This window comes from Hyaena hyaena, unplaced genomic scaffold (assembly GCF_003009895.1).
Source record: "Hyaena hyaena isolate Hyena2069 unplaced genomic scaffold, ASM300989v1 scaffold_244, whole genome shotgun sequence".
NCBI lineage: Eukaryota > Metazoa > Chordata > Mammalia > Carnivora > Hyaenidae > Hyaena > Hyaena hyaena.
In genome coordinates, this window is record NW_024080876.1 from 653673 (window position 1) to 680571 (window position 26899).

General features: G+C 41.7%; 2 protein-coding genes across 2 annotated transcripts in view; one reads left to right on the forward strand and one right to left on the reverse strand.

The window, feature by feature from the left end:
* Positions 1-26899, forward strand: part of MARCHF1 (membrane associated ring-CH-type finger 1) — a 303989-nt gene that overhangs the window by 275502 nt on the left and 1588 nt on the right. The window contains exon 6 of the mRNA XM_039244549.1: positions 15699-15846. Within this exon, the coding sequence (XP_039100480.1) occupies positions 15699-15846 (148 nt within the window). The remainder of the gene's footprint in view (positions 1-15698; positions 15847-26899) is intronic.
* TMA16 (translation machinery associated 16 homolog) overlaps positions 16263-26899 on the reverse strand; it is a 49183-nt gene continuing 38546 nt past the window's right edge. The window contains exon 8 of the mRNA XM_039244551.1: positions 16263-16302. The gene's annotated coding sequence lies outside the window, so the exon portion shown is untranslated. The remainder of the gene's footprint in view (positions 16303-26899) is intronic.

Genomic DNA, 26899 nt, shown 5'->3' on the forward strand with positions numbered 1-26899 from the left:
GAATTACAAAAGAGTGTAAGAGGAAACTTTGAGAAATGATAGGTATATTCATATTTTGATTTACATTCATATCCTCCATAGATTCACCTATCACCTGTGGTGATAGTCTACAGATGTGTAATACTTGTCAGAAATTATCAGCTTTTATGCTTTCAGTATGTGCAGTATACATGTCAATTATACCTCAATTAAGTTGCTTTTCAAAACTGCGGAAACAAAATTGTTTGGGGATTGGTGGTTCACAGTTGTTCAGCTCTTGCTTCTGCCCACTAATTATAGGGTAGAAGCCTTCCCATCATCACTCCACTAGATATCCAAGGCTGAGCACCCCTTCCTATACGTGCAAATGTTCTGGAACACTGTAAAAGGAAAAGTTCCGTACCTGCTATTCAGATAGGAGAAAAGCACTGTGGCACAGAAGGGGGTATTCTTTTTTGGTAGCCAATGGGGGAATCCGTGCATGGAGGTACACTCCTGTCCTCCTGGGCTCCACTAATAGAACGAATGATGGGCTAGAAACAAGTGCAGATAATCAGAGTCTTTTAAGTTAAAGACGGATGGTCTTTGTGAGGTGACTCAGACTCTGCATGACTTCAGCTCTTTAACAATGTCTCCCGAAGTGGCCCTCTCTTAGAATCATTCTCCAAGTTCTCCCCTGTGAGAGCAGCTTGCAGATGAGACCAAGCATCAAGGGTCACGGGGAATGACTAATTTAAACTGCAGAGGACACTTTGTCCTCTTAAATAGTAAGAGGAGAGGAAGTAAGAAGGGTGTGATGCAGTTATAAATGAGGATTTCGCCTAAAGACAGGAAGGTGAGAATTTATGCATGAGGGTATCAATGTTCTCCAAAGTAGAAGTTCTATTTAATAAGACCAACTGTCAAAACATCACTTCTTTCCCTCTCTTGGAGGGAAAAACTAGTAGCAGAAACTGCTAGTCACTCTCTCTCCACTTCATTTTCCATACAGCTAGAAGAATGGCCTTTCAGAAACCCTGGTAGCCCTAAACCCTCAATGCCTTTCTCTCTTACTCCTTGGAGATTGCTTAAACTTGGCCCACACCTCAGAGCCATGGCCTGGGATCATCCACTTCTTGTACCTGCTTTCTGGAAGTGCCTGCAGCCAATTTTCTGTTTCCACATACTCCCTCCTTATAGGCTGTCCCACTTCTGTTCATATAAATCTGATCTCAAAGATCAGTCACTTTGAGGATCGTGTCCCCAAATTCACTTACCTCACCATGCGGTGAGCTCAGTAGTGGGAGAGCAATCCCGTCGTGAAGCCAGGGGCTTCTGCCTTTTCTCAGCTACCCCACAACACTCTCAACCCCTCCATCTTCTCATTTCCTCAGAAGGATAAACAAACTTTCTCGGTTGTCTCACTCAAAGAGACCAGCCCATGTTCGTGTCCCTTGTGGTCTTGATTTTCACTCCAGCTAATCATACAGAAATTTCTTTTGAACAACTTCTGTGAAGGAAATCTGGGAAGAACATCTACTTTTCCCCACATGTGAATGTCAACCTTGGGCCTCATAGTCCCTCGCTTTGCGTTAATATTCAAGGCTCCTCACCATCCCGGATCCAGTCCTGCCCACTCTTCCCACCTCATCTCCTGCCCTTTCATCGCTTGCTCGTGCTCCGAGTCTTTGCACTTTCCTCAGGCAAATCTCCATCCCTCAGAACTGCGTACGTACATTTTCACAGTTCACCTTTTCCTCTTTCTGCCTCGTACCATGCTCAGCTCAAGCACTGGAGGCATTTTATGATCTTTAATACAAAGGGGATGTTTAAATGGGGATATTTGGGGCGCCTGGGTGGCTTAGTCGGTTAAGCGTCCGACTTTCGCTGAGGTCATGATCTCGCGGTTCGTGGGTTCGAGCCCCGCGTCGGGCTCTGTGCTGACTGCCAGCTCAGAGCCTGGAGCCTGTGACTCCCTCTCTCTCTGACTCTCTCTGGCCCTCCCCTGCTCACGCTGTCTCTCTCTCTCTCTCTCCTAGAAATAAATAAATTAATAAATTTATTAAAACATTAAAATAAATAAATAAATAAATAAGGATATTTAACATTCCTGCTCCATTTTCAAGGTGGAAAACTGAACTTCACCTCTTGGTTTTTATAGGAACAAATTATTAGAATAACATTAGATTGGCTTACCATTCGATTCCTATCCCTTTGCAGAGACAGGTGGCATTAGAGAAATGGACAACTGAATCTGCTGTAAAATAGTGTAATGACTGGGAATGAACGATATGGGGGGAAAGCTGAGTCAACCCATTGTTATTTAGATGTTCAAAGAAACGGACATCTAATGTCGGAGGGGGCTGGTAGGGGGGGTATGGGGTACAGACAGACTATTAAATAAGAACTTTTGATTATGAATTCCTCTCATATTCACTTCTGAGTCTTCTGATCTAGGAAGAAAAGTGGAATCTATTCTAGAATGTGAACACGTATCACTTGTGTCTCAAGACATTTTACACAGAGAGCAACCAGACACGAGGGATACGTTGCGCAAAACAGACTTCTCGGCAGGGGTGGCGTGGAGGAGGTCCAGAAGAAGTTGTTTTCAGTGTCCTCTAAAAGGACGTAAAATTTTCGCCCACCCAGAAACTTTTCTTGGTTCAAAGCAACTGCTTCTTACGTGGAAGAACAGGAGATCTGAGGATGGTGGCCTGTAGGGATAATACAGGAATGCAGTCGAACACGTAAGCAAGAATGAGCGTTACCGTTCTCTCCTCCTACCAGGAGACTGAGAATCAGCATTTGAGGTTTGGAATTCATTCTGAGTACTGCAAATGAGGAAACTGGCTAGTTGTGGTTGTTTTCCAAACATGTCACGTCCCTGAACCATAAGTTTCATTTCCAGCCTGTAGAGATTATAGTTACTTCCCGCCCTTCCTTGGTCCAGTGCTTCCTTATTTTGTAAGAAGCCGATATGTTACTATTAAAGCAATTAAAGGGAAAGCAGTTGAAAGCGAGTGCCCTCAGTCTGCTCAGTGTCTCAGACCTCTCTGAGAATTCAATGAAAAATATGGACCTCTCCCCAGAAAAAGTAAATGCAACATTTTATATACAATTTAGAGAATTCATATACCCCTAGAAATTCCAGGGAACTTGGCTCTTTAATAAAAAGGCTTCAGTTTTAGGACAACCCTCTTAGCAAAGGCTCAGTCTCTAAAATGCCAAAACAGGTTTAAAGGTAATATATTGAGCCAACTAATTGTACAGGATGTCAAAGCACTGCTAAAACCGACTTTTATTTGTATTATCTTTGTGATATTATATCTAAAATATGAGTCAATAGAGTAAAGCTTCAGTGGCTGCCATTTAAGCTGGAGTAGAAAAGATACTTATTTTTCAGATTTATTTCAGATTTTTATATGAGAATAAAACACCAACTACAATGATAAAAACTCAACCCAGTCACATTATATACAGTATTCAGATGTGACACTGTTATTAAAATAAGCTGGAAATAGGATGAAGAAATTTTTTTTTTTACTCCTAAAAATAAGTATTGACAATGAGTTGCCAGTAGAAGTGACACTCTCTGCAATAGACACACCACAGAGAAAGCTTGCTTTTTTCTTTGCTGCCACCCAACGGAATATCTTAGAAAGGTAACTATGTACATTCACACATACGTACATAACAAGACAGTTGAGAGAAAGATAGAAGCATTTATGAAATCAAAGTCTGATGGGCAAATACAGATCCCTGTTCTAATACCCAAAGCTCCAGAATTATGATGCTAATGTAAACTTTACAAAAGCAGAAATTGGTTCTGTTCTCTTGCACCTAGAAAATATCTGATACACTGTGATGCTTTAGTAATTAGCTCCTGAATGTAAAACTCCACTACTCAATAGAGTCAAAAAAAATATCTACATATAACTTGTTGTATTGCTCTGGGCAAATCAGTTCAGTTCTCTGGGCCTCTTTCCATGTAGAAAAGGAGGGTTTAAATTTGGGTCTTTATAAAAGTCTTCTAATATTCCCAGCCTCTATGATTCTGCTTAGTGCATAAGTGCTTTCTTCTAAACTGCAAGGCTAGGATCATTTTGGGTACAAAGAGCAAGCAAGCAATGGCCTGTGTGGACCCACATGCATAATGGATATTCAGAGAAGGAAGGAAGGGGGATACTTACAGATGAAATAAACATGAGGAACGTATATTTCTGAGGCGTGTTTATTTCTACTAGGGAAGAACATCATAGAGGGTAGTGGCAATTCTAAGAGTCCTAGGCGAGGTCTTAAATCTGAAGAGAAGAAGGAACATGCCATTTCATGGAATGTGATCCAGTTATTCTCTTTGTCTTCTTTACGAAGTCACATCCCATAATGAAATATCCCCATGGACACAGTACCATAGATATTCTGCCAGCTCAGTGTGCCTGAAGTGGTAATAATACTGATCTCTCTTCCAGAATGTATGATATGATATTTTTCACCATGAACTTCAAGAAGAAGCTGACAACCGAGTGCTGGTTGAATATTTTTTAAAAATTTGTCTAAGCGCATCTATTAAGTCTCTAAGCAATTTGTGTTCTTACATGACAATACTAATCAACCCAGATTTGGGTAAGTTTTTCGGGGCGGGGTAAAGGGGTTGGTAGGAAGGTAAAAATATCTTCACTCTTGTGAAAAAAATATTAGAAATTACACTTTCTCCCTAAAATATTTCCCTAAATTTTTCTTTCCTCAGAGAAGTAATCCTCAAATTTCAGCATACATAAAAATCAGTTGGAGGGTTTATTAAGAATGCAGATTGCTAGGTCCCTCGTAGAGATCTGGGACAGACTCTCAGAATTTGCCATTTTAACTACTACCATATCAGTTCTGATGTGGGTCTGCCAGAGTGCCTCCTAACACATCTCCCCTTTAGACAGACCTCATTGTCCATTCTTTCTTTTTCCACCTGCTCAAGCTGCCTTCATATGTGATATCATTGCACCCTCTAGTGGATAATTTTACTCAGTAATTTTTTTTTTTTCCTTCTACTTAAAATACCTTGCTTTATTAAAACTGAGGCAATCTCCTTGCTTATGAATTCCTTGAAAGGAAACAATGGGAGATCAGGAAAAGGTTTGTAAGAAAAAAACCTTACTAAGCATCAAATTCATATTTATGTAGATGTATTTAATATGTGATATACATACATCTTACAAAAAGAGAAAATTTTAATTCTGAGAAGTTTGAATGTGAGATAGCTAATAGGCTTTTACAATTTCCTTTTAAGTTCTAATTTATTTATTTTGAGAAAGAAAGAGAGAGAGAGAGAGAGAGAGAGAGAGAGCAGGGAAGGGGCAGAGAGAGAGGGAGAGCCAGAATCCTAACCAGGCTTCTGTGCTATCAGTGCAGAGCCGCACGCAGGGCTCAGTCCCAGGAACCGTGAGATAGAAACCAAGAGTCGGACCAACTGAGCCACTCGGGTGTCCCCAAATATTTTTGTAACTTGGGATTTACTAACCACAAATTTTTAGACTATTTGTACCTGTATTATTGACATGCTCACAAACCAGTTTTCTTATGAACGCCTTCCAGCACATCAGTACAATAACTTGGGCCTCCAGATTGCTCCTTCTGAGCATTTTTTAGTACCTAGTGGCCCTGGAGACCCCTTGAGTCACCCCTAAGATCCATAGGTCTGTTCAGTAAACATTGGATGTTTTTCCTCCATGGCTTTTATCTCTGAAAAACCTTGCTTATTGATATTAAAACTTCAAGGATCACAATTTCCATTGCCCACAGGCACCAAGCAGGTAATGCACATGAGAAAAGGAAGGAGGATGTAAACAAAAGAGAGTGGTGGCTACTAAGGCGAGCTGAGTTTATTACATTTCAAGGATTTCAAAAACCTATAATATTTGTGAGCCCACGATGGGCCTAAGAACCATATGGAACTTTGTTTTATAAGCCAGTTAAGGATTTACTTGAGGGTTAACTAAATGTTAACGATGTATGGATGTCTCCTTGTATAATTTTAACAAATACCCTATACAAGAGACAGTAGATCACCACAATTTTAGCAGTGAGGAAACTGGAGCTTGAGGAGGTGGGTTCGTTGCCCCACATCAGAGAGCTGAGACTTCCTGCCCGGGATTCCAGTCCAGACCAGCCCGATGCCGGAGTCTGTGTTCTCAGTCACTTCATTCCAAAGCATCTCTGAGCATGTGGCTTCTTGGTTTGGCCTGACTGTCACTTTGTGCTCCTCACCAACCCCCCCCAACACGGCCCCCAATTCTCCTTGCTCCCCCTGGCTCTTTTCCAACATCTGTATTCTCTTGGCCTCTGATTCTACTGGTGTCTTTGCATCCCGACCATTTCTTATCTGGGAACTGACATCTTTCTCTGCATCAGCATGGTTCTTAGTAACCTCTTACTCACATCATAAACTAACGTGACAAGCATATTGATACAATTTATTTTTACTCCTATTGCTTTAATTAAGTGCACTTTTTCCTAGAGCTTTAAAATGGCATTTCGGTGATGCTTAGATTTTTGTTATAAGTTGGGTTTGTCCTGACATAACACCTCTATGTTTCTACTCAATTGGGTTGCTTCCCAATACTACTGAAAATACTGTAAAGTACTATGACTCTTCTCTAAAGTACTGTGTATCGGTTGGCTTAAAACAATTTTGTTTCTGAAAAGCAAATATTAAGAGTCATTGTGTATAAAAATCCAAGTTAATTACCTTTGGAGGAGAATAAGCTATTTCTTTCACTTATCCATTCTCAGGTGACTTCTTGGGTTGTGCAATCATTAAGATAGAATGGCACCCTGGGGTGGGTTTCTGGATGTTTCCTATCAGGCTGGCTTTCATGTGCTCCATTCCTCAAGAAGGACATTAATTATAGTCCACACACGCACATTAATGCTTTTTTAAAAATTTTTAAAGGTTTATTTATATTTGAGAGAAAAAGAGACAGAGTACTAGCAGGAGAGGGGCAAAGAGAGAGGGAGACACAGAATCTGAAGCAGGCTCCAGGCCCCGAGCTGTCAGCACAGAGCCTGATGTGGGGCTCAAACCCACGAACCATGAGATCTGACCTGAGCCAAAGTCAGACGCTTAACTGACTGAGCCACCCAGCCGCCCCAATGCTTTTTTTATTTGAGATGTTTGAGTCCCTTCCATCTTTTATAAAAACTGTCACCCAGAATAGTATTTCTTTGGGAAGTCTTAACATAACATTCTGAATTGAGTTTCCAAACAAAAAGAATGAAAACTTACGGGCGCATATATTGCAACCTGTGATATATTTCTTTCAGTCCTAAGGGAAAAGAAGCTCTCATTCTGCAGCCTTTTATATGATTCTATCTAGTTTATACAGAATAAATTATCCACTTATCCTTCTTTGTACAAATAGTTAACCAAAACAGACTGTATTTCCTTAGGAGATTCAATATTCAGGAAAAAAAAAAAAAAATCTGTCTGAACTTGGAAAACAGATGGAGATGGGTGGCTCTGGCTACCTTAACTGGGTACAAACAGACCCCAGCTCATCTTTCCTTCATCCTTTGGTGATCAGTTATCAACATGATTCATCAATCTAGAAGGTAAAGACAATTGAAGTTTAATTGGATATGGTGCTACAAGTTCCAAGTTAGGGTAACCACTAACATTTACTGAATTCTTTTTAAGTACATGGTACTGCCCTCCACTTATGTGCATTAGCTCACGTGAACTTGACCCTGTAAAGTAGGTACTGTTCTTGTCACGATGTATAGGTAAGGAAATGGAAAGACAAAAAATTGCAATAACTTACGATCACACAGCTTTTAGTGCTAGAGTCAGGATCTGAACCCAGAGGCCTCATTACTAACAGGTACACCTTGAACCGCAGACACCGAGTACACTGTGAAACTGCACATCTCCTTCCTCAGTGTTGGATTCAGTAGTGGGAACTAGCGCCCCAGAGGCAAGTCTGAAAACTACTTCCAATTATAAAAGATTCCCAGAACTACACCATGTTTGTTGTTACTTCCCTCCATATTCAGGTAGTGCCCATTAGGTAGTGACTCTAAATGCCGAAGGGGGACTGACTGAGCGGTAGCTGGATGTAATCACTGATTCCTGGTTCCCAAGTGTTCCTCTTCTTTGTGAGAAAATGTATAAGCCGTGTTTCAACAAGACTGCCAATTCCTTGCAGTATTATCTTTACCCAACCTGGGTTTCCATGACTGTTTTCCCCAACTTTAAATCAACCCAGGCTCAAATGACCCCAAGATGGTAGCTGTTAATCCGGTGCTTATATTTCAAATGGAGATTTTGAAGGTTCATCTGGACATGTGGCCCATACCTCACCATTCGCGCTTGCAAGTTTTTTGGATACAGATCCTAACCCCTCTTGCGGTACAAGGCCATCTTCTCCTGTCCTGTTGTCAAGAGAAACAAAGGAGCTGCATTCAGCCAAAACTATTGAATGCCCCTGCACATTGGACTATGCAGGAGAGATGTTAAATAATTAGTATCAGTGGACCAGAATTGGAAGAGAGAACTAGTGGGGGAAAGGCTGATTTCAGATCGTAGTAGTCACACGTAGTATTTCTGGATATAACATTTGAGGTCTGGGCTTTCACTAAGAAAGCCAGGAGATCCATGTATACAGTTATTTATTTGTAATTCTGTTGACGGACAAGCTTGAATCGTGTACACTCTGACTAATGCAGATAATGAGCACCTTAATTAATCAGTGAGCTTAACCAACTACCCCACCCTCTGTATCTCAACCTGGCTTTCTTGTTTCCTACCTCTCGTCAAGTTTGTAGTCAATATCACTGAAAGCCTGAAGAAAAGGTTCAGTCAGTTAAGCATTCGGCTCTTGATTTTGGCTCAGGTTATGATCTCATGGTCATGGGATTGAGCCTCGGTGTGGGGCTCTGCACTGATAGCGTGGAGCCTGCTTGGAATTCTCTCTCTCTCTCTCTCTCTCTCTCTCTCTCTTTCTCCCTTTCTCTCTCTCTCTATGCCTCTTTCTCTCTCTCTCTTTCAAAAATAAACAAATATACATTTTAAAAATAAATAAATAAAGCATGAAACAGTCACAGTTTTCCTCCAGGGTTCTTCAATCCATTTTTAAGAGAGAAATTATTTACCAAGGCATGTCTGTGAGCTTGGGAATTCATTAAAGTCTCAAAAGTTAGGCCTTATAGATGTAAAGAGTCCGTTGTTTGGTTCTCTCCCACAGTATTTGAATTATAACCAAATAAAATTAGATTTTAATATGCTCTCATATACCTAAACACTAATCTGAAAATTAAAAGCGAAATAGTTTGTTTAGTGATTAATGAGCTAATGCCAAATGATTTTTATTTCCAGCAAATTCACTGATGTTATGATTTCTTCATTCAGCCTGCAATATTTATACCACAGCCAAGTAACCAAACCTGGTTTGTTGATTTTCCTTCCCTGAACTACTAATTAGTTTATGACAGGGAGTGACAGGTGCTACTTCTAGGATAGGTGCCACTGAGGTCACCATACAACTCTGCCAAGTGTGGTTAGACAGATGGTGCTCTAAGTCTACCCTGCATCAGAATCACCTGAGCGCTAGTTAGAACATGGTGGTAGGGCCCCACCTCCAGAGTTTCTGATTCGGTAAGTCTGGTGTTAGGCCCAAAATATTGTATTTCTAATGTTAAAACTCCACTCAGGCTTAATAAAATTTTTAAGTTTATTTGAGCAGAACTCAGTTTGAATTGGGCAGTACAAAACCAGAAGGGTTAGGGCTCTTTACCCCATCCAGCAGAAAGACTACACAAAGTGCAAGAGCAAAGAAAGGAAATCATTTGATTGGCTGTAGCTCAAAGCCTAGTTGACTGTCATTGGCTTATAGTCAGGTTTCCATTTCTGAACTTTTAGGCATATATAGGCTTAGATTTTGCTTTGTTTAGGTAGGCTGCCTTGGCATTAAAGCCATCTCAGGCCCCTGGCCTCCATGTTTAATTAGTTGAACACTAACAAGAACCAAGTTGATGCTAATGCTTCAGGGGAAGACTTTTTAAGAACCACTGCCCCAGGGGCGCCTGGCTGGCTCCGTTGATTAAGCATGCGACTCTTGATTTAGGCTCAGGTCATGATCTTATGGTTGGTGAGTTAGAGCCCTGCATGGGGCTCCATCTGAGTTGACAGTACAGAATCTGCTTGGGATTCTCTCCCTCTCTCTGCCCCTTCTCCACTTGCCCGCTCTGTTTGTCTCTCAAGATAAATAATAAACATTGAAACAAACAAAAAAAATCACTGCCCCAGAAAACAGATTCATAAATACAGAGAAGAGACTGATGGTCGCCAGGGAGAAGGTAGGGGATGAGCAAATAGGTGAAGGGGAGTGGAGTGTACAGGCTTTCAGTTATGGAATGACTAAGTCATGGGAATGAAAGGTACAGCATAGGGAATATAGTCAATGGCATCATAATAGTGGTGTATGGTGAGAGATGTTAGCTACACTTGTGAGCATAGGGTACCAGATAGACCTGTTAATCACGATGTTGTACCATTGGACCTAATGTAACATTGTGGGTCAACTATTCTTCAATTAAAAAAAAGAGAGAGAATGACTGCCCTATACCAGTGGACCCTCTAGAATCTTCACTATCATTATAAGCCTCAGAACACTTGCAGGGTTTACTTACTATCCTCTGGCACAATATATACATCTTACTGAAGCATGTAGATAATGTAATAAACTTTAGACGTCCCAGATATTATTTTTACTCATGTGAAGTAAAACTCTACCATATAAGTAGGTTCAGAAAACGTTAAGCGTTCTGACAGGGAGTGACAGTTAAATGTGGTTTTGCATTTATGCTGGGATGTTGAAATGTCCAGGAAGAGCTTGCTTAGCAGGCTGGCTGGGAGCTCCTGGATCTGGCTCTAGGGCAGGGAGGGTGGGCACTGTTCTTGGTACCAGTACAGTTTGGGCCTGGCGCCCCCTGGCGGTAGTTATTTGCTCCATCATTCTGTAGCTTTGCTGATAATTCTAGTTTCTATGGCTGTTAAGAAACTTAGGAAATGTAGAGGAAACTGTGTCAAGGAAGAAGAAGAAATGGATTTAGCAAAGCAGTCCCTAGCCCGTGTATTTTGGTACTGTGCAAATAAGCTGCTTTTATTCTTCTCTGATACAAAGATTTTAAAAAGCATTCTCATTGGACAGTATTTTTTAATTTATCTGTTAGGACAGAATAAAAACACAAGTAATTTAAACTAGAAAACCAGCAGTTTAATTCAGGCAGCGCAAATGGAACATTTCACAGAAACAATGTCTGTATCAATTTATACTCCAGTTCAGAAGTCCTCATGGGGGGGGGGGGGGCACCTAGTTGTATAATTCTAAGTGAATAACAGAGTCCTGCTCAATTCTTTCTTTTTTTTTTTTTTTTAAAACGTTTTTATTTCTTTCTAGGAGAGAGAGAGAGACAGCGTGAGCAGGGGAGAGTCAGAGAGACAGGGAGTCACAGACTGAAACAGGCTCCAGGCTCTGAGCTGGCAGTCAGCACAGAGCCCGACGCGGGGCTCGAACCCACGAACCGCGAGATCATGACCTAAGCGAAAGTCGGACGCTTAACCGACTAAGCCACCCAGGCGCCCCCTGCTCAATTCTTTCTACTGTTGAGGGGTTTCCATAAGGGACCAAGGGCCAAGAGCAACAAAGCAGGTACCAAAGACCTAGAGATCAGAACGCCTACAACGAGGTCCGAGACCACCCACGTAGGAGGCGCTCAGATTCTGTGACACTGGTTTTCGCAACATTAGCTAATCCTTCATTTTGAAAGTTAAGAGAGGACTGAGCGACTGATGGGGGGAAGATGGGGGTGTGTGGCGGTGTAAAGAGTTGTAGACAGCTGGCTGGTGTGCTGTGGTGTTTCGGGAGCTGCTGACTTACCAGTTCCATCAGCTTCCTCGAGTCTCTTTGGAGAAACATGTGTCCTCTTAAGACTGAGGGACCCGCAGATGGATATGTGATTCGGGACTGAATAATCTAAAGAGGAACGGCGGTGGCCCTGCTGGCCACAGGGCAAAGGTGGGGTTGTTCCCCTGGCCGAGAGCTGCGTGTCATCAGTGACGGAGCAAGGGTTAGTCTTCTCTGTGTGCTGTGGGCCAGGCCAACGCAGAGTCGTCTCAGAAGTGGAGCGTGGGAATGTGCACCCCGAACAAACACCCAGGTGACGCTGACACCACACCGCTGCGGGGCAGGCGACACACTGACCCCGGGGGCAGCTGCCCCCTCTGAAATCCCCCTCAGAGGGGACCCCATGGTAAACATCGGACCTGGGGGCAGATGGGCCTCAGCACACATTACTTTGTAAAACTGGACGGGGTGCGGGACACAAACGCTGTGTGCATTTATACAGATTATTGCTTTCCTGTAATAAAATCTTTTGTGTACTGGTATTCAATTTCATGATGCCAAATACTAAGTTACAGTCCTTTCATGACAGCTTCGGGTTTTTGGGTTTTTTTTAATGTTTTTTTTTAATTTTTTTTTTTAATGTTTTATTTATTTCTAGGAGAGAGAGAGAGACGGCGTGAGCAGGGGAGGGTCAGAGAGAGAGGGAGTCACAGACTCTGAAACAGGCTCCAGGCTCTGAGCTGGCAGTCAGCACAGAGCCCGACGCGGGGCTCGAACCCACGAACCGCGAGATCATGACCTAAGCGAAAGTCGGACGCTTAACCGACTAAGCCACCCAGGCGCCCCTTTTAATGTTTATTTTTGAGAGAGAGAGAGAGACAGAGACAGAGAGCATGCATAGGGAGGGGCGGGGGAGGGAGCGGCGCAGCGGACAGAGGATCCGAAGTGGGCTCTGTGCTGACAGCAAGGGCCCCGTGTGGGGTTTGAACTCATAAATGTGAGATCATGAGCGGAAGTCGGCAGTTCAACTACACAGAGTCACCCAGAGGCGCCTCATGACAGCCTTGTTAAAAGATTTCTCTCTTTGCCTTTCAATCCGTTCCTCATTGTAAAGTCTTACAAAACGTATTCAAACTTTATATATAAACCCGAACACACGAGTATGGGTGAGCATTTTACAAAATACACCAACTTCTGTTGACGCTTGGTGCTGAATATTGTGTGCAACAATGCAGTCATTAGGAAGAGGGCACTGTGGTATTGCATTTACTCCTGTGCTGTCTCTTGTATTCGACAATAGTCCCTGTAAGAATTTATAAAGGAAAGCGGGGAACTTTGATGGTCCCTTTACACTTCACTTCTCCTGAAAATGCTACTGAGATTAGGAAGTGACAACTTCAGAGCTTCTATTGTCTGGAACCTGAAGGAATCTTTACAAAATGATTTGGCCCATCCCAGTCAACCCCACTGATATTTTATTTGAGGCTCATTACATTTGAAGAATGTGTTCTCTGTCACCTCATCAAAATGCGCCTTAGATTTAAGAAGACACAATTCTTAAGGTTCTTTTTTAAGCCAGTTTTACAAGTGAGGGTTGATTTCGTATGGATATTTTGTTACCGAACATGTGTTACTCTGCTTGGAACATTTAGGAAATGTAAACATGTAAAGCTGCTTTTCTGCACCATCCTGTGCTTTTTATTTGGTCGTACTGAATATAAAGATAATTCACAACAGTGATTAAATCACAAAACACTATTGCCAAATGATAATACTCTGTTTTATAATTACACAAGTTATTCAGATTAACATGACAAATCAATGACAAAACAGAATTTTAAAAATCAACCTTTCACAGATACGGTATGAAGTTTTGGTAAAACCAAGATAAACACACTAAACCCTTCTCAGTTCAGTGCTTATTAATTCCAAATAAAGCCTAAAGTGAAGCATCTGTTTTTCCCACAGCAGCATCACCAATATTTCTCCATTATTTATTTGGTATAATACGTAAAATACAGTTTAATCAAATAGAAAGTAAAAGACGAAGTGTGAATTTTTAATTGGTTCAGACAGACCCTTAAAAGGAGACCTGCGTGATGACTAGCCCGTAGGGGAGGAATGAATCGTGTTTGGAAATACAACATTTATTTCTCTGAAGGGTTTGTAAAGCTTTCTGGCGGATCATGATCAGACGTTAGGTATCGTGCTTTGTTACAAATGAAATTATGGGATCTTAATCGTCAGACTGGAAGGGAAGTTAGGAAGTATCAATTTAATTCTTCGATCAGGAACTGCATTTGACAGCAAGTAGCAGAGTCCTGAGAAACAGCGGCTTGATCAAACAAGGGCTTTATTTTCCTTGCATATAACGTGGGCGTCCAGAGATGAACTGTTGCTCATCCGGCTGAGATCTCTCCAAGTCCCTAGACTTTCCCTGGGGGTTGCAAGGTGGCTGTAGGGACTCTTACTGATAATTATGAATTCCAGGTAACAAAGAAGGAGAACTGAAGGAGAGGAAGAAGGGGTAGTTCCTGTGCCAGGAAGACAAGAACTCCGTATCTTTACACAGACATCTCATCTCGTTGGTGGAAACCAGTCATTGTCCACCTCTGTCAGGGAAGGTTGGAGAGCAGCTTTTAGCTGGGCACAATGCCAACCTTCACGGAATTAGTCTGTTAATAAAGGAAAATGAGAAGGTATCCTCTTTCCATACCTCTCTGTCACCATCTCTGCCGCAATCTGCATCTTATGGAGATGAGGCGATTGGCCCAGAGACGCTAAGCAACTTCACCTATGTCTCAAAGCTGGAGGCAGAGCCAAGACTTACAGGGCATGAACATACGCCCTGTTTTCAACTGAGGATGCGGAGAGGGTGGGAAAAGAAGGGGGTCTTCTGAAGGCCTGAAGATTTTGCTTTTGCAAGAGCATAAGTAAAGAATGGGGAAAAAATCATGGGTTCTTCAAAGTTTGACACGTTGATTCACCTCTAATAAGATCACAGTCATTTGACTTCGCTTTAGAAACAGTGCAGCAAAAAATAAAGACACAGTTCGTAACACAAAATGAAGTCATACTGTAGCCGTCAAGGCATTAAAATTTTGAGTCTGTTTCCCCAAAGTAAATAATGGACACATTCCTTCATATAAACCGTAACTTATTACAGTAAAAATTGTGGTCCTCCTCCGTTCCCAAGAGGGATCAGTCCTCAACTTCCTGAGGCATGTGACTAAGGGCCAGTGATTTTGACAGTAGTGGTAGCAGAAAATCAAGATTTCCTCAGATTCTCTCCCATTGCCCAGATGATAAAATGTGTTCTCTCAGAAAAGGGCTGTGAGCAGATGTTGACTTTTGCTCACAGATAACATTCAGCCATTCAAGTACCTGTTAATGTACATACGTTCAAGAATGAACACTATATCTGGTTATGTATTAATCCAAGAAGAGATTACTTATTACTACTTATAATCTAGTACCACAAAGAAGGGGGATATGCAGGAACCTGAAAGAAAATGTTTTCTAAAAATTGTACAACAGTAAAACTATCCCATCCGTGTCATAGACAAGAAAACTACAGGCTAGCAAAACTGAAATTACTTGATTTAATTTGTTTGAAGGATAGGAAAATATTTGTTTTCATTTTAATGTATATTTAAGTTCTATATAACTCCAGGGGGTATGATCTCATATCTTTCCCAACACAACTTATTTGAATGTTGTCGTGTCATCTGAAATTGCAGATACTTTGTTTCTCCTCCATTTGCAGTCAATGTCTGGGATATAAATGGGAGGTAAAGTTACCTAGTCCGAAATCAGTGTTGTTAAGTGATTCATTTACGATTGCAGTGGGAAAAACTACAGATGACCACGAGCGAAAGGAGGAAAATCTTCTGCTCTGTCACCTTCCACGTAATCGCGATCACCTGTGTCGTTTGGTCTTTGTATGTGTTGATAGATCGGACAGCGGAAGAAATCAAGCAAGGCAACGATAATGGTAAGAGCATGTCTCTTTTTTTTCCTTCTCTTGGTTTCTCTAATGACATCAGAGGTGGCTAGGGAAGCTATTTCCCATTAGGTCTTCATGTGTGATACACTAGCAAAAACTAGTACTGGCGATTAAGTCATCTCTAGTTATGTTATAAATACTCTGATTGAATGCCTAGGGTCCCAAGCTGAGGTGCAAAATTTATCAAGTCCACGTAAACCTTGGTAGAGAGAATATATAGATGTTATACATCACTTCAAGCTTTCCAGGAGCTGATTAAGAATCATGCTCCAGGGTGCATGAGTGGCTCAGTCAGGTAAGCGCCCGACTTCAGGTCATGAACTCACAGCTAGAGTTGGAGCCCCGCGTCGGACTCTGTGCTGACAGCTCAGAGCCTGGAGACTGCTTCGGACTCCGTGTCTCCCTCTCTCTCTCTCTCTGCCTCTCCCTACTTGCACTCTGTCTCTAAAAAATGAATAAATGTTAAAAAAAAAAATTTTAAATCATGTTCTGCCTGATGTGAAAAAGCAAACAAGCAGTTGTGAAAGTGGAATGTTTTTTTTCATTTAATTTAATTCACCATAGCTATTGCTTCTTTTCAAACATGAATAAGAGAGAATGTGTTATAGCTTATTAATTAGTACCATATAATTTGATAAGAATAGATTAACACTATGGTTTGAAATTTTAGCCATGTTGAGTTTAATGGTGAAGGACGGTGTCAAGCCTGCAAATAAAGCTGTTTAAAAATCATTAAGGCAGATTCAAACATCTGAAATGGATAGGTCATTTAAATCAGAAGGAAAAATAGACTGTTTATCTTCACTTCTGAATGTACTCAGCTCCATTTCTCATCAGGCTCTTCCAGCTTCCGCATAGGGTAAAAATCATAGCTGGTATAACAGTGAGAAATACTCCCCAAACCACCCCCACCATCAACCCTGGGAAACACACACATACACACACACACACTATTAAGCCACTGGTGAACTTAAAAAGTGAAATTGTTCAGATGGTAACACTGTAAGTTTGTAGTATTCTAAAAAATGTGTTTCCCTCAAAAAAAAAAAAAAAGAAAGAAACTGAAAGGAAGAAAAAGGTTACAGGAAGTAAGCGAGAGAAAGAAAGAAGAAAGAGAAAAATATTAAAAGGGAAACTTTGGTTATTTCTGCATTTCTTTGTCCGGATTCATAAAAGCAGGAATGTGCCATTCTCCCGCTTGCCCGCTCGATGGCAGCAGTGAGCACCAGCATGCGCTCTCCTGGGCGCCGGAGAAGCACTGGGAGGAAGGGATTGTGAGGACCCGCCAGAGCCAGATGCGCAGGCAGGGATGTGGTGGGTAGAAAAACAGGTCAGGTCGGGGGAGGTTGTATTTGTTTTTTAGTTCGATATTACACTGACATTTACAATGTATACCAAACTAGACTGTTTACAACTACATTATGCATTATTCCTGAGATACTGGATTAAAAAAAAAAAAAAAAAAAAGGTTACATCCCTGTTTAATAAGTTCCCTGAGGATAGGACTTTTTTTTCTTTTTTTTAACCTATATCCCCTATACTTGCAGGCACTGGCCCAAGCTAAGAAACAGAAAGTGCGCCATAAACACCGCAGTAATGTATGTAAAGAAAAACAAAGAGGTACCCCATCACTCTCACCTGAGCACACCCCAGGGTAGGGTCTTTGGACTCAAGTGTTTTTCTAACAAGCAAGGCCAGCCCGGACAGCCAGGGATGAATAGTTGTAGATGTCTGATTCAGAGATCAGTGTCTGGGAATCACAGACGGGCCCCGGCGTGGCCCTGCCCTCTCCCAGTGGGCACCATGATGCCCGCCTGCAGGGCTCCTCCTGTTCTCTGGCTACGTGAAAGGAAAGGAAGATTATGAGCACCTGTCCTGGACATTATGAGAAGAGGCAATCTTGTGCCATCCACATGCAGATAGTCTAGACCCTCTCCCTTACGTTCATTTACTCAATCCCACTTCTGAGACAAGGGAGTGAACAGTGATCATTCATCCTACAGCGAACAGGACTACCCCAACTTCAGCCAGCCTGAGTCTCCAGAACCCAAGAAACCCGTGGCCCCAGGCTTCCTTCCATCCATCTCACTCTGCCTGCTCACTCTCCAGGGCCCCCGGATCCCCTTTTGTCTTCAGTTGTCATTTCTATGCTGAGAACCAAGTGCCAAATTTATCTCCAGCTCATACTGTCCTCCAACAAACCAGTCCTCTACCACCTGAACTTCTCCATGTAAAGGTCTTCCAAGCACCCCAAACTCAATGTGTCCAAACTCTTAATCTACAACCACTCTCCACCCTAACACCCTTGGAAGGGGCATTACTACCACCCATTACCGAATCCATTCGGGCCGTCATTTCTCCTCTCCCTCTTGCCAACTTCTGCCTTCAATCAATCACCAAATCCTATTATTCTGCCTCATCGGTCTCCGGAATCTGTCCATGTCTCTTGTTTCCTCACTGCCCTCATCCTTGTGCGAATTATCCCATCTTTTACTTGAACATTGCAACAGCTTCTTAACTAGACCTTCTCCAGTTCTGCCCACCTTTAACCCGTGCCCAATAATGTCATCATCAGAAATGTACAAAACCCACATCTGATCACATCCTGTCCCTACTTAGCCACTCTTAAAATAGATCCCAAACTCTTTCATGTGAGTGTACTGCTCCATCCCCGCCCCCACCATGACCTGGTTGTAGTCAATTGTTCTGAGCACTTGTTCAGCCCCACAAATCTACTTCTAGTCCTTTGCTCAACATTTCCTTCTACATGAAACTTTCCTCCAGCTTCTGTCCAACGCACACTCAAAGACTGTTCCTGTGTTTTCACACCCCTCCACTCACCCTTTGCAGTTTACCTTAAGTATCACTTGCTCTGGGACACCTGGTTCAGCAACCTCAACTAGAATAATTACTACCATGGTGGTTCTCAAAATGGTTCCTTGGACTGACAGCATTAGCATCACCTAGGCACTTGTTAGAGATGAAATTCCTGGCGTCTCTTCACCCCAGACCTATGGATCAGAAATTCTGACAGAGACCAGCAATTTGTACTTAAGAAGCCAACAGGTGATTCTGATGCCCTCAAGTGTTGAGAAACGTGCTCACCTAGCATCCTGCACTTAATGCACTTACTCCATTTTTCGCATATTTGAATTACCTATGGAGTTTCTATACCCTACAAAGCCTGAGTTTTATCCCCAGAGGCTTAGATTTAATTATCCCATATGTCATGCTATTTGCAGACATGCTGAGTAGCTCCGCTCTACCAGGAAACTTACCACAAGCTATTGTAATTGCTCATTTAATTTTAAGTCTCCTGGCACCAAGAGACTCTGAGCTCAAAGGCGGCCAGATCGCTCGCCAGCATATCCCTGGGGCCGAGCACGGTGTCAGGGACCTGGCAAGTGGCCCAGTCAACGATGTAGAAGCAATGAAGTGTGAGTGCCTCATACCTCATGCTCACACTTTCCTACCTTTCATGTTTCTTTAGAATTTTTCTTCAAAATGCTCCCCCACCCCCGCTCAGTTCTGGATGGATGCAGAATTTCAGGCCAGAGTCTCCAAATGGATTATCACTCAGGTCCCTCAGATTTCCCAAAAGAAAATATTGAATGATAATCAAAGACCAGCTATATACATATGTGTGTGTGTGTATATGTATATATACATACATATATATATGTATGTATGTATGTATGTATGTGGTCAAGGGTCAGGTCAGCTTTCTAATGTACACTGTTTAAAATTATTTTCAGTTTCTTAAAAGCAAGTGGAAATGAGATAACTTTTAGCTTTGGTGTTCAGAGCTTCTGAATTAGCCAGCAAGATATTCATCTGGACACTTTGCCCATGACTTCCTACAGAGCCACTTGCCAGTGGGACAGCTCCTACCTAACTTGGGCACTTTCAGATGGAAACTCTAGTGACTTTTGCAAAAGGGACCATCTGTACTTATGTTTAAATTGTATTTAAAGCCTGACTTCCCAAAGTACACATTTGCAGGTAGTGTGGGCATCTGTATGAGTTGTCATTATTTTAATCTCCCTTTGGCATTAGGACTGTGAGTGCTGAGCCTGAATTTACTTTTAAAGTCTGAAAAACTGCATAATTTACAAGTCAAAATATCTTAAATCCATTCTGAAAACCTTCAAAAATATTGGAAGAGGAACATATTGTCCTTCAACCCGAATTGAGGTTGAACGTAAAACAGCAAAATTCAATACCAGAAGGAAAAAAATCCGCCATGTGTTTTTTAATGGTTGTTCTTTAAGATTAAATAAGCCTGGTGCCCCAGATAGCTCTCTCTCTTCTCTGTTGCCTGTAATGTCAAGAAATATATAATAATAATAATAAAGACTTGGTACTCAAAACTTTAACACCCTCAATCACCCACTACTAACTCTTAATTTGGTGAAACAATCCTCTTCCTGCCTTATCTTTACATATTCTAGAACAATGTTCCAGTAGACTGCTTGTGTGCTGAAAACAAAACACAAAATACAGACCAAGAAAACAACAATTTATACTACTCAAGAGACAGGGGGTGCAGTGTTTTTTTTTTAGTGAAGTATAGCTGCTATACAATATTAGTTTCAGGTGGACGACACAGATATTGGACAATCCTACACATTACAGAATGCTCACTGTAGCTGAGTGTGGTCACCATCCGTCACCATTCCAAGCTACGACCCTATGACCGTGTTCCCTATGCTGTACTTTTCATCCCCATGATTTACTTCTAACTGGGCGTTTAGACCGCCCTTCCCTTATTTCACCTTTCTCCCACCTCCTCCCCTCGGGCAACCACAGTTTGCTCCCTGTAGCTGAGTCTAGAGTCTCTTTTCTGTTTTTAGTTTGTTTTGCTTTTGTGTTTTAGGTTCCACATAGAAGTGAAATCATGCAGCAGGTGCAAATTTTAATCTCGCCCTAGAACTATGTAAATGTGTACACCCCAAGGGGCTAGCATAACAAATTTCATTTTTTGTCAGGCCTGCCCCACTTGAGAGCCTCTAAGCATCTCCCGGTCAGGGGCCGTGCTTCATTACTCAGAGAGGATTTAATATTAGTAGAGGGTCAAACACTGTTGCCAGCTGTGGCTGACCCCAGCAGATAGGCTGCGCCACACTCGCTAGCTGTTAACATCTGCTTCGAGCAGGTGTTAAAAATCACTTTCCAGCAATCTGTATATTTTCCATTTGAGCACTGTTGTTAAAGCATTCCTTTTTAAAGTGAGTGTGTGCGCTGTTACTACTGCCTAACAACCCAAACATGGTAAGTACTGACTTGAGCTACTTGTCAGAAGGCCAGGCTTCTAGTTCTGCCTTGGTTGTGGACTAGTTACCTTGAATAAAAGAGTCACTCTGAAGCTCAGATTTCCTCATTTGAAAAACGAAGTTGGACTGAATACCCTTCAAAGGTTCTTTCTGATTAGTTTTTCAAAGATACCATGAACTTGGTCTCGCATCAGATAAATGGAAACATACTACGCATATTTGTATAATTTATATATATTTCCTTTTTTTAATGTTTATTTATTTTGAGAGAGAGGAGAGATTGTGAGCAGGGGAGAGGCAGTGGGGGGGGGGGGGGAGGGAGGATCCCAAGCAGGCTCCACCATGTCACTCCAGTGCCTGATGCAGCGCTCAACCTCACCAACTCAGATCATGATCTGAGCCAAAATCAAGAGTCGAACGCTTAAACACACTGAGCCACCCAGATGCCCAATAGTTATATATTTCCTATATATATACTCATATTTTTATATATTTTTGTATTTTTATCTTTACTCAGTGAATATTACCATTAAAACAAGTAAAGAAAAATGTTACAAATATGTGAACTTTTTTTTTTTAATGATTTAAGCAACGGGAGAGAAGCAACCAGGACAAAAGTGCAGGAGAAAACTGTCTCCCGAGCCCCATCACTCACACACACCCTTATGCAAACACATTTTGTAACTCTGCATAACCTAAGCACCGGGCCAAAAATATCCCAACTTCCCAGTGAGATGCTTTTTCTAAATATACATTGTCCCTGCAGCTGTTAAATGAGACAGGTTCTCTTCTGCTGTTTGGGGATTTTAAAAGCCTTTTGAGACACTCCAGGTGTCTCCAGTTACATGATCCGCTACATAAGATCTGCAGAATACTCTAAGAATTCCAATTTAAAAGCCAGAAGAAATTTTAGGGATCACTGTTTCTTTCATTCATTCATTCATTCATTCATTCATTCAATCTTTGTTTTTGAGGGAAAGAAAACACGAGCAGGGGAGGGGCAGAGAGAGAGGGAGACACAGAATCCAAAGCAGGCTCCAGGCTTTGGGCTGTCAGCACAGAGCCCCATGTGGGGCTCGAACACATGGACCGTGAAATCATGACCTGAGCCAAAGTCGGACACTTAACCGACTGAGCCACCCAGGCGCCCCTAGGGATCACTGTTTTAAAGATGAGGAAGGAAGCAATTTGCCTCATCTTCAGCTTTATTAGGAACGCCCTCCCAGGAGCCTGTGGTTTACCCAATTTGACCACAGAAGCAAGATGTCAGAGGTGACCAGTGGAGAGAACTGGGGACCCTATTCTATTAAAAAGAAATATATTTTCAGAGAAACAATATAGCTAAAAAAATAGATGACTCTGGAAGCGTCTGAAAGAGGATACATTTCAGCTTGCAAACCACTGTCATTGTGGTCTGAAAATCTGGCCTAAATGTTTCCTAACAAACAATAGACAGTCGGTGAGATTTCTGAGTTTTTCTCCATGAAGGGAACTGCCGATTGGGAAGGATGCCCAGAGGCCCAGGGTGAGGAGGTATAGTTCTGACTAATACCAGTGGCCTGGCTGGCAGCTAACTGGACTTTCTCCTCTCCTAGTTCTGGAGATTTTCATTGCCCTGGAGTCCAGACGGGACATCCAAAGTTAGAAAGGTCTAGGTTATAGGCACCAGTGAAAGCTTTGCGCTTAGTCTACAACTCCCATCAGCCAAAGATGTGCAGCATTTAAATCATTCAGATGGCAACAATAACTTACATTTACATAGCACGTTCTATGTCCAGAACGATCCATTTAATCCACACGAGCAACCCTGTGTGGTAAATACTACTAACATCTCCATTTTTAACTGACAGATCAGTTATCTTTTGCTATATAACAAACTATCCTAAAACTTACCAACTTAAAACCACAAGCATTTATTTCACTCCCAATTCTGCAGATCAGTTGGGCATGCCTCCTGGCCGGGGCCTGACTGGCTGTTCTCTGCAGGGTCTGCTCATGTGTCTGCAAACAGCTGGCACATTGGCTGGCTGCTGTATAATCAAGACTGGCCTCCTCCATACGCCTGGCAACAGGCATGCTATTGGCGGGATGACAGAAACTGAGCTGTGTTTTTCATCGCACAGGGCCTGTTGGCCCCGTCGTCTTCTCATGGCAATTGCAGTGTTTAAGCAAGAGAGCAAACCATATACGCAGTGGGAATGCTTTTGAAGTTTCTGTTGTGTCCTATTTGATACTGTCCTGTTGGCCCAAACCAGTCATGTGGCCACAGCCAGAGTCAATGAGGCAGGGGACGGATACCCAAGGACATGATTACAGGGAGGTGTGAGCCAAGTGGGAGTATTTTTTTAACAAGCTACCAAAGATGAGGAAACTGAGACAAAAGAGAATACCAGATTAATAGGCTCTCAATACCTAAAGGAAATGAAATCGCTCTCTGAATTAGGAAAGAAGATATAAAGACTTCAGTGACTAATTCTTGGGGAAAAAACCCATAATCCTCAAGAATGAGTGTGGCTTTTACACAGGAAAACAGCCTTTGAGAGGCATAATAAGGGACATCCTATTGGGGTCTGAACTGCAAAGAAACTGAATAAAAGTTTGAATCGTTTGGGATCGGGGTATTTGTTAGCCAGGAAGGGGGGGTTCTGGGAGTGAAGATGAAGAAAGTGATTATAAAGGAGGTAAGACATGGTAGGTCGCAGTGGCCCGGTTTATCAGTAAACCCTAGTCTCAGGTTCCTGAAGCGGAAATGCCCTTAAATAGCTCCAGTCCACATCTCTTTACCCAACCCCAGTGGAGAACAGAGTAAGGAATATCTGGAAGATTTTTTATGTGAGAAAATAATGTATAAATTCTATTCTTTCATTCACTTCTATTTTTATTCAAGTTCTATAAATACTTTTACCTGGAGTCCCCAGTTTTCCTCTCTGGCTTGCTAGGAAAATCTTGCAGACTGACTCCCAAGAGTCTGTAATGAGCTGAAAGATCCATTTGCTTTTCTTTGTCTAAAGTGCTTTTATTTGCTCAAATATAAATATTCCTACAGACCGTGGGCTGACTTCTGTGGCTCTGGTAGCACTATACATTCATCTCATCTGCTATATGAAGCCTTCGGTATCATACCCCAGATGACTCTCCAGACCACCTTCACCTTTTCACAGAAGACCTACTAGCATGTTGGTCATTTGGGGGCAGCATGGAGGAGAGTGTAGCCCTCAGTACCACGTCACACACGTGCACTTACAGAGAGGACGCCTGGAAGAATTTAATAATAATATGTTGAGATTGCTTGAAAATTTATGGCCCATTTGTGTAGGACTGGCATGACAATATGGACAGTGAATGAGTCAAGTTTACCTATTAGAAGGGACAAGAGAAGACTTCCATTTCCTTAGAAAAATGGTTGTGGAATATCTGCTCCTCCAATTCTTATCCAAGAATTTCCAAGCAAGTTTCCCTCTAATGTTTAAAAGGTAGGGAGACAGAGTTCATTCCTAAACCTATAGAAACTCCTGAAGAAAGATCCCGAACACAAAGGCAGAAGTACAGATAGATCCTTGGGCTTCAGAGACATGAGCACATGGTAGAATTGCCTCAAGTTGAATTTTCCAAATTCATCTTCCAAACTGTCAGGTGGAAACAACTTTGTGCTCTTGGCATTTCCAAGTTCAGGTTCCAACTTCAAACATGTATTTATTAGTGAGAACCAAGAATTCCTTGTTTACACAGAGGATCCACAGGGAGCAAGATTTTGTGCCTTCTCTTTTCTACCGCCCTTATTGTGTACATTCTTTCTTCTTTACAGAAGACATCATAGAACTGACTAGTCCAACAAAGTTGTGCATGAAGACAAATTGCTAAGTCTTAATAAAAGGAGGTAAAAAAAAAATCTTACCAAAGGGGAACATTCTTGGAATAGCCCCAGGTTATTATCTCCTCTCACAATATCCTTTTAGTGAGTTTTCCAAGGTAAAATCTTATAACTGCTCAATAGTATATAGGAAACAAAAATCTTGTCCACTTAGTAAAAACAGAGAGAAAGATCAGGCTGTCTCTGAGAGAAGATGGTCATGTGGACTGTTGGTTTGTACCCAAATGGCTTCTGGATGTGGGGTAAGGAGATATTCCATACTCTATAAACTGTTGGGGGAAATACTGGGAGCCCTGCCTTCCCAAACATATGAAGGAAGAATGACTAGAAAGAAGACAAGATCGATTCAGAGAACCTTGTAAAAGAAAGTGGAAGAATCAGACTGTCTCCCAGAATTGGCAAAAAAATGGCCCAGATTCTCCAGTACATTTGGGTTCCAGCCACTACTTCAGGAAGGAGAGGCAGGACAAGAGTGGAGTCTTCTTCAGGTCACCCACCAATGACAGCAGAGCGTCGCAGGCAAGTGAAGAATGGCTGTCACCTCTGGTTATATTAAAGAGACTGAGGCAAAGCAATCCAAGTTGGAACTTCAAAAGCTTTCATTCATCCTTGAAATATCTACTGAGCAAGGCACTGTAAAATAAAGATCAACCAGACATAAATTCTGTGCTTGTCAAGATTATGGTATACAAAAATAAAAGAACTTACTAGAAAGTTAATTCACGCCCCAAGTGGAAGAAAGAACATGAAACTGGAAGAATGCGAGGAAATTACTTCTTAGCTGGGTTTTGTGGAACAGCAGACAGGCAGAAATAGAGAAGGAAAACCAAGAGAGAAGAAATATCATGGACAAAGCCTCAGAAACAGAAAACCTCTAGACACTTAGAAAGAACAGCTGGTAGTCTGATTTAGCAGAGGGGAAAGTTAGATGTAACCCATGGGGACTTTCCCCGCAAATGGGAGATAAAGCACATGTCTTCTCCAGCTTGTCTGTGGTTAAAACATTCCAAACACACAGAAACTACTGATCAATTTTGCCAAGAGCAAAAATCTTTCTAAATTTGGAGAATTCCAAGCTGTCTGATCTGTATACTGACTCCTCCCTGCAATTAAGAAGCTTAAATGATTATCTTCTACAAGAATTCTCAACCTCAGCACTACTGACATTTTGGACTAGATAATTCTTTGTTGGGGAGTGCTAGCCTACATAGTATAGGATGTTTACACAGCATCTGCAGCCTCTATTTACTAAAAGTCAGTAGCACCCCACCCACCTCAACACCAGGTATAATAATAAACAGTATCTCCAGACATTCCCAATATCCCCTGGGAAACAAAAACTTGCCCCTGTTGAGAACCACTGGTCTACCCTTAGTCTGTGTGTCAGATGAGTGTTCTCCTTGCATAGGTAGCACTAAAGTCAAAGCGCAACAAGCCCTAGTGTCAGTTTCCTTACAGCATAAAGCCTATGTCACTATTACAAAATATAGGTAGGACATTTCTTACAACTCTATTCATTGTTATAATAAAAACCCAAAAACAGAATCATAAACTCCCATAAACTCATTTCTAACCAACTCTTCCTGGCACAACATACTTAAGCTTTTCACGTGAATGTAGATAGCTACTATACTTCCACACATCCTGATGGTGCAAGAGATACGACTCCTGACTGTCATGTATTTAACATTCATAGTAGTGGTGTAACTAAAGAAACTCTTGGGAAATAGTTAAAAAATTGTGAAAGACAATTTCTGGTTATGATGGTGGAAATTAAGAGAAAATATTGATATTTAAGAAAATGGTTCTCAGTGACAAAAAGACTTAAGAAACAAAAATGACTAAAATACTAAATTTTATGCATGTCTTTTCACATTTTTAAATTTAAAGGGAATGA